An 8,792-nucleotide genomic window follows, 5' to 3' on the forward strand; every position below is an offset into this window, starting at 1 on the left:
CCACCCTGGATCAACATCAGTTTCCATACAGAGCTAACAGGTCAACTGACGATGCCATCAACACAGCTCTCTACACCGCGCTGAATCATTTGGAGCACCCGGGAACATTTGTAAGGATGCTGTTTGTGGACTTTAGTTCCTCATTTAACACTATCATTCCCAGCAGAGTGGTCACCAAACTGCTTAACCTGGGTGTCAGTGATCACATATGTTTCTGGGTAAAGGATTTTCAAACAAACCGCACACAGACTGTCAGGCTGGGGGCCATCACTCAACCACTCTGACTCTCAGCACTGGAGATCCACAAGGCTGCGTGCTGGGTCCTCTGTTGTACTCACTATACACCCACGACTGCACACCAACCCACAGCACAAACACAATCATTCAATTTGCAGATGACACCACTGTGGTGGGGTTCATATCAAATGGTGACGAGTCTGCCTACAGGGAGGAGGTGGCTAAACTCTCAGAATGGTGCATCCATAACAACCTGGCACTCAACACCTCCAAAAGTTACCACTGTAGGAAGCATACTTTCCCATGGCATTCTGGTGTGGTATGCTGGCTTCACTATGGCAGAGAAAAAAGCTTTGCAGAGAGTCATCAATTCCGCCCAGAAAATCACTGGTGCACAGCTGCCTTCACTTGCTGACATCTACAGCACCAGAAGCATACGACAGGCAAGAAGTATGATAAAGGACTCTTCCCACCCCGGCAACCACCTCTTCACTCTGTTGCCCTCTGGAAGATGCTACAGATCCCTTAAGACACGTACCTCCTGACTTCGGAACAGTTTTTGTCCACATGCCATCTTAGAACTGAACTCCAATTAATAGAAGACATATCACTCAATCACAAGCTTCAAAGGGTGTGGTATACTAAGGACTATACACTTACTACTCATACAGCTACTGGTGTAGCTGTGCAACACACTGTTCTCATATTTATATATTTATTCCTTAATTCTCTTGTATTTATAAATATTTCATTCAGTACTGTACATATTTGCTACATTTGCACTATACCTATTTTGCACATTTGGTATATATAATTGTCTACTGTACACCTGTTTACATTTGCACTATTTACTTTTTCTGTATCATTGTTTACATTTTGTTAAATTTACATTTTTGTATGTATGTGTGTACTTTCAATGTGAGAGCAAAAATAAATTTGTTGTACAGCTGTACAATGACAATAAAAAGCTATTCTATTCTATGTAGTTGCTACTGGTCACAAGAACAATCTGTGAAAAATGTCTGTGCAGCAAAACAACAAAAATAATTTATTGAATAAGCCCCACTACCTAAATTAACGGAGAGGCCATCATTTCAGAAAACATCAGTTTCACTCTTGCAGCAGACGTCCCTTAAAAGTTTCTTTAGTGAAGGATGTAGGAAAAGTACATGGAATGGTGATAATGCACCTACTGATAAGAAAAAGGAAAGCCGCCTTTAACCAAAAATGTCATGACTTGTATCTAAAATATGGTTTTGTGGCTATGGTCCGTTCACATGCTTTGGAACATGTGTATTAGCAAATGGGTCACTGAAAGCCACCATGTCTACAAACATAGCTACACTAAGAGTGTCATACTTGATGGCTGATCTAAAGAAGCTCTTTCAGCTACCACTTTCAGACTGAGAATAGATGACACTGAAGTACAATTGTTAGACAGGCTAAACGAGTTACTCTGGTATGCATTGCACCTCAACACATTGACCAATGTTGACAATAAGGAAATACTGGTTTATGTGCAATATATTTCAAGCCAAAGTGCATGAGGATGTTGGTGCGTTCAATGTCAACTAGTACAACTGCGGCAGAGATTTTCAATTCTCTGAATGACTACATATCAGGCAATTTTGTTCCTTTTGCATTGGAATATGCAGACAGAGCAGCATCTATGAAGGACGGCTGTCTGGTTTCACTTCTTGAGTCAAAGAAGTCACACCTGAATTTGAATCTACACACTAGGCTAGGTGTAAAACCTCCGGAACTTCACTCTGTGCTGAATGAAATTGTTAAAATCACATCAATAGCTTTGTGAATCATAATTGTGCTGATTTCATGTAAATTAGATATTAAAAAAAGAATAATTAATGATTGTTCTGATCACACCTCAAACACCGCATTGACACCCAGGTGGTCCACATAAATATTTTCACCTGTCTGTGGTGTATAAAAGGTTGGAGACCCCTGCTCTGAGAAGAATCTGGTTAAAAGGCTTTGGATGATCAGTTATATATCATATATACCCCTTTAGACATCAGACATCTGCACATGCACAAGATGCAAACTATTCTCTTTACATTCAGAAATGACAGGGCTTACAGGAAATCATCCTTCAGGTACACAGTACAATCGAAAATGATGAGAGCTGTGTAAAACAGTAGAAAAAATAGTGCCAGGAAACCACAATCCGCGCAAAGCTTGGCTAAAAAAACAAGCTTACTTTTGCAGACCACATTACGCTGTCTGACGTCAACACATGGTCTTAAAAAAATGTTGGTCCTGTTTGTGGGTCTGTGTGTGTATAGATATTTCAACTTATATTTTTAACACAGTATATTTTTAAGTTACACCAAGCAAAACATTAATGGCACAAAGCATAACAAGTGCAACTCCAAGCATTTGGCACTTACAGGATCAGTTGAGGTAGCAGTATATCAGTACTCTATCACCATCTATTGACTAAGAAACAAAATACACTCTCTTTCATTAATTCTCCTAATGCTCAGATAGCACAAGATAACATTTCCCTCTTAAACTCCTGGAATCTTTGGCATCTCAACTGAGCATCTGAAATGTCCCAATAACACTGACAGACAGAGATAAGAGGGGCACCAGGCCGCTGGGTTACTCTTTAACGTCCTTGACCACAGTTACCTGAGATACAGTCTTCTTGACACGAAGTGCTGTCAGTCGAGCAGCTGGATTGGCGTACCAGCACTCCCGCATGATCTTACCCATAATCCTCAGTGCCTGGAATAAACAAACATACAGCACATGGGTGATTCTATACTTTTGACTACTTAAATCTTGAAGCTGAAAAAATGTTTCATCTATGTGAAAACATTTATCTCATATCTTGTTTCATTTTCAGGGAACCAGGATTACATATTTAAGCAGTTTCTTTCTTGGTTTCATTCATTCATTTTTATTGTCTGTTTAAATGTATAAGTATGTGTGTTTATGTTTAGATTAGTTATTGTGCATTCTGTAGATTAGTTAAATAAACTGCGTAAATTCACCTAAGATTGTTGCAGTGTTCCCAAAGTCCCTTCAACAGCCTGACATTGCTACAGGTTCTAACACTGTACACAGTAGGAAAAGTTATTTTCTGTGGCCAGGAAAATAATATTTCTTAAAGTTGATATTTAATGAACAAGAATAAACAAAATAAGATAAACAAAAGTCTTACACACTTGGAATGACATGGGGGTGAGTAACTGATGAGAGAATTTTGTTTTTGGGGTGGACTAAGTCTTTAAACACAAATAATCAAGAAGTAGGTTTACGATGAGGAGCATTTTCCTTTACTATGTTCATTTAAGATGTTTTCGAAAGGAAAATAATGTAGTTGTATAATATAAACATTCGAAGCATTATTACATTTGTGTAAACTGCTCAATAGATTCCTCATATAAGTGAATACTACATATTATCAAATGTCACCTGAATGGTAGGTTTATCACACAAACCTCACAGCTCTGCCACTGGTTGGGAATGTTGGGTCGTAGTTTCTGTTCACACACCACCTTCCTCATATCATCCATTGATGGGTCTGATTGCACCTGGTCATAATAAGGCAACTGGAAATCTTCATAAATCCCTGCAGAGCACAAAACATTCATAAGAATTTATTTAAAAGAAGTATTGATTTAAAAAAAAAATCTTTTGATGTGGATGTGCAACATTTAAATAGGTATGTCATATTTTTAGCTTATGGTCTTCCTTAGGGAAGAAAATAAAATATGTTAGTTAAGGTCTAAACAGTCATCATGTTATATCTCATGACCATTTTTCTCACTATCTCTGACCCTAACAATTGAACAAGGTGTTGTATGCTAATGTGTCTTTAAGACTTCTGTGTAAATACTGTCCATTTTGATTGGCTAACCTTTTCACACGTGATATGAGTAGTAGCAGTAGTAGTAGCACACAGGATATGGGTTTACTCTCAGGTCTATAAAATACTATAGTCTGTAAAATACACTCTCAGACGAAACTTCTCGCAAAGTTTGGTGACCTTTATTATTAGCTAAGGCAATACTTCCTATTACCTCTTATTGTGCCTAGGGGGCAATGTTTCTGAACACTGAACAGGCATCACTGACCAGACATAAAACAAAAAAAAACTGTGGATGACTGGTATATTCATAACAAGAGTGAAATATTTTTCAGGCTGAAAAAAAGAGAGAGAGACATTTTTTTAAGGAAAAAGACAAACAGTATGACATGAGGGTGAGTAAATAATGACAGAATTTTCATCTTGAAGGGAAATATCTCTTTAAGGACTGTCAGTATGAACTTGTTATATATTACATGGCTTTTGGAATACTATTCTGATTGGACAATCAAGGTAGTGAGCAGTCAAATATTTCTGAATAATGACAGTTAAATATAAGAGCTAATAAAGTAATTATCTATCATCTATCTATCTATCTATCTATCTAGGAATGGTATATAAGGGGCAATTCTTTACTCAAAACATCAATGAATAAGAACATCATTCAAATCAGTCCACTGCTGGTGTATATTTATTTGGATCTGAACAATCTTTAACACAGGAAGGCACCTTGGACGTAACATCTGCGAGCAAGTTCCCAAAACACCAGGCCAAGTGAATAGATATCAGCACGCTTAAATGACTCAAAGCTGCTCATGTTTATGGAATCATCCAGGATCTCGGGAGCCATGTACCTGCAGAAACAAATACACTCACATTAGAGTAATGTACCCACACCGCATGAACGCATTAACCTCCATCAAGATGTCCTCATACACCTGAAAGCAAACAATGACGTGTCTTATACAGGGACAGGAATTGCATACAGAGTTCACAGAGAGGAACAGAGAACGAACACACACACACACACACACACATACATGCAAAGATACATGCTCTTTATCACTCAAGAATCTTGAATACACAAATCCAAAGCCTATAACATACAGACAATGATAGTAAATAGAAAGTCTTTAATAGTCATATTATAGCACCTGTCTGCACATGCAGCCAACGCTCTTATCCTGTATGTATTTACTGAGAGACTCAAATACAATGACTGGCTCTTCCACTGAAGTTTTTATGATTTAATACTTAAAGTAATAATGACCTTATGTAAGAAAAATATTGTCTAACCTCTTGGTGCCCACTCTGTGGTTAATGGGGATGTCAACAGTGTTGGTGTTGGAGTCGTGTTTGACAGCCAGACCAAGATCAGCAATCACAGCAGTTCCATTCTTCTTAACCAGAATGTTCTTTGACTTTATGTCTCTGTGAGCAATGGCAGGCTTCCCTGTCCCAAGAGCAAAAAGCCAATTTAATAACAGTACACATCATATACCTGACAAGGCATATTCATACAGAAAGGTAGTCTTTAGTGTTTAAGTATATTTAGGACACCCAGTCCTAAAAAGTGACAATTTTATTCCATCTTATTTATTGATATATTTTGACTAATTAGCTATGGCTAGTTCATGTACTCAAGACTAGATTATTGTAATGCAAAACATCTCTAGGTTACGCATGTAACCATGGTTCCCCGAGGGAACAAGACGCTGCATCAAAACGCTATGGGAACGTCTTCAGCGTGACCACGATCTGAATCACGTGTGTAATCAGTCCAATGGATGGGCGAGACGTCACGGGCGGGGTGACGTAGACACCAGGAAGCTTAAAAGCATGTGCAGTGGATACAGCGGCAGCTTCTGGGAAGTGAAGTAAGCGCTCGCAGGGATGCCGGAAGTATGGCAATGAGACACAGTGTCTCATTCCCTAGGGGAACCATGGTTACATGTGTAACCTAGAGACGTTCCCCTTCAGGAACTCAAGCTGTGTCTAAACTCTATGGGAACGTGTATGCCCACGCCGCCAGACTTACAAGTCCCTGCCTAGTGTGGAAGAGCACAGCTAGGGCGAGAGAACGGAGGAGCCCTGAGTGGCTCGAATTTCGAGGCCACCTGAAAAGCACCTGACAGAAAGGCCTTGGAGGCCGCCACACTTCTGGTAGAGTGAGCCTTGACCCCCAAGGGCGAGGGGAGATCAGAGGACTCATAAGAAAGACAAATGGCATCCACCATCCACCGGTGAGGGTCTGTTTAGTAGCAGGAAGACCTCTCTTGGGGGGACCATAGCACACTAGCAGTTGGTCCTCCCTTCTCCACAGGGCAGCTCTGTGGACGTATGTGTCCAGTGTGAGCACTTCTGCTGGTCTGGATCCCGGAAGGGAGGAGGACAGAAGGCCTGAAGTATGACAGGCCGTGGTGCAGAGGAGGGAACTTTAGGTACATAACCCAAACGAGGGTAGAGAAACGCTTTGGCCAGTCTGGGCGCAAAGTCTAAGTAAGAGAGGAGACTAAGAGGGCCTGCAAATCCCCAACTCTCTTAAGAGAAGTAATCGCCAGAAGAAAAGTAGTCTTTATAGTGAGATGGCGATCAGATATCTCCTCTATAGGCTCGAAAGGAGGTTTACAGAGAGCCTCTAGCACCACAGCTAGGTCCCACGGGGGGACACGAGATCATACAAGAGGCCTCAGCCTCAGTGCACTGTGGAGGAAACGTGTAACAAGGGGGTGTTTGCCTACTGACTGACCATGCCACGTAGACCTTCAAGGTGGAGTGGGTCAACCCTGCGGAGAATCCGGCCTGCAGGAGTCAGCACTGTACCAACTGAGCAGTTAACTGGGTCGAGCTGGCGGTCTCTGCACCAAGAAGTGAAAAGCTTCTACTTCAAGGCGAACAGTTTCCTCGTAGAGGGAGCTCTGGATTGGAGGATGGTCTCAACAACCTCGGTTGAGAGACCGGAAGCTATGAGCTGTGCCCCCTCAGGGGCCACACCCACAGCTTCCACAGCTCTGGGCAGGGGTGAACAATGGTGCCCCCCCGCCTGAGAGAGGAGGTCCCTCGTGACGGGAATCTCCCATGGAGAGCCATCGAGAAGGGACACCAGGTCCGAGAATCATACTCGGCCCGGCCAGAACGGGGCCACTAGCAGTAGACGGACCCCGTCCCGGCGCACTCTCTCCAGAAATCCCGGGAGCAGAGCGATCAGGGGAAAGGCATACAGACGAAGCCTCGGCCAAGTCTGTACCATAGCGTCTAGTCCGAGAGGAGCTGGATGAGTCAGAGAGAACCAGAGGGGACAGTGCAATGTCTCCTGAGTCGCAAACAGGTCCACCTGAGCCTGGCCAAAAACTCTCCATATCTGCCTCACCACCTCGGGGTGAAGCCTCCATTCCCCGGGCCTCGGCCCCTGCCTCGACAGAATGTCTGCTCCCATATTGAGATGCCCAGGGATGTGAACTGCTATCAGCGAGAGGAGTTTCCCCTGGGACCACACAAGGATCTGGTGCGCCAGCCTGTAAAGGGGGCGCAAACGCAGACCTACCTGGTGGTTGATGTAAGAGACCACCGCTATGTTGTCGGTGCACACCAACACATGGCGATCTCTTAGGTCTGGGAGAAAGTGTTTCATTGCTAGAAACACGGCCAGCATCTGCAGGCAGTTGATGTGCCACGTGAGATGGTAACCGATCCACAGACCACGGGCTGAGCGGCCACTCATGACCGCTCCCCAACTGGTGAGGGATGCGTCCGTCGCTAGCGTTACGCGGCGACAAGGAGCTCCCAGCACCGGGCCAAGAGACAAGAACCAAGGCTTCCTGCACATGTCTAAGGCACGTAGGCATCGCATCGCTCTCGGAGAGAACCCCTTGGTCTTGAGCCACCACTGTAAGGGGTCTCATGTACAGCAGGCCAAAAGGTATCATGTTGGACGCAGCTGCCTTCAGACCCAGCAGTTTTTGAAACTGCTTGACAGTGAGTGACCGGCCTTCTCTCGATCCGAGCAGGAGACAGACGTCCCTGCATCGTGGTTGAATCCTACACCACGCCCAGATAAGTGGTCCTCTGTAATGGAGAAAGCACACTTTTCTTGGCATTTAGTCTTAACACCAACTCTTTCATATGGGTCAGAACGACATCTTGATGTCGAACCGCCATCTGCTCTGATTGAGCTAATATCAACCAATTGTCAATGTAGTTGAGCATGCAGATGCCCTGGAGTCGCAGAGGAGCCAGAGCAGCATCCACACACTTGGTGAAAGTGCGGGGTGAGAGTGCAAGGCCGAAGGGAAGAACCCGATACTGGTAAGCTTTGCCCCCAAAAGCAAACCTCAGGAACTTCCTGTGTTGAGGAAGGATGGAGATATGGAAGTATGTGTCCTTCAGATCTATCTGAAACCCGTCCTCGGACCTGATCTGGAACACGACTTGTTTGATTATGAGCATCTTGAACTTCAGTCTCATGACTGAGCGGTTCAACTGACGCAGATCTAGAATCGGACACAAGCCCCCATCCTTCTTCGGAACTATGAACCTCGGCTGTAGGACCTCGATGGCCTCCTTCCTCAAGAGAGAGTTTACTTCTTGCTCCATTACCAGAGCCTGCTCGGGGCCCACCAGAGTGGGAAGAACCCCGCAGAAACGAGGCAGTGGAGAACCGAACTGGATTCTGTGGCCTCTCTCTACAGTGTGCAGGACCCATTGAGACACATTTGGCAGA

At 43.7% G+C, this 8,792-nt stretch overlaps 1 protein-coding gene across 2 annotated transcripts in view; it reads right to left on the minus strand.

The window, feature by feature from the left end:
• Positions 1-2,263: 2,263 nt before the first annotated feature.
• Positions 2,264-8,792, minus strand: part of LOC107657408 (activin receptor type-1C-like) — a 49,256-nt gene continuing 42,727 nt past the window's right edge. For both annotated transcript variants that reach the window (XM_016445463.1, XM_016445462.1), the window contains exons 6-9: positions 5,369-5,525; positions 4,802-4,926; positions 3,705-3,835; positions 2,264-2,985 (exon numbers count right to left, since the gene is read on the minus strand). In XM_016445463.1, the coding sequence (XP_016300949.1) occupies positions 2,860-2,985; positions 3,705-3,835; positions 4,802-4,926; positions 5,369-5,525 (539 nt within the window). In that variant the 3' untranslated portion in view covers positions 2,264-2,859. The remainder of the gene's footprint in view (positions 2,986-3,704; positions 3,836-4,801; positions 4,927-5,368; positions 5,526-8,792) is intronic.

This window comes from Sinocyclocheilus anshuiensis, unplaced genomic scaffold (assembly GCF_001515605.1).
Source record: "Sinocyclocheilus anshuiensis isolate Anshui unplaced genomic scaffold, SAMN03320099.WGS_v1.1 scaffold355, whole genome shotgun sequence".
Lineage (NCBI taxonomy): Eukaryota > Metazoa > Chordata > Actinopteri > Cypriniformes > Cyprinidae > Sinocyclocheilus > Sinocyclocheilus anshuiensis.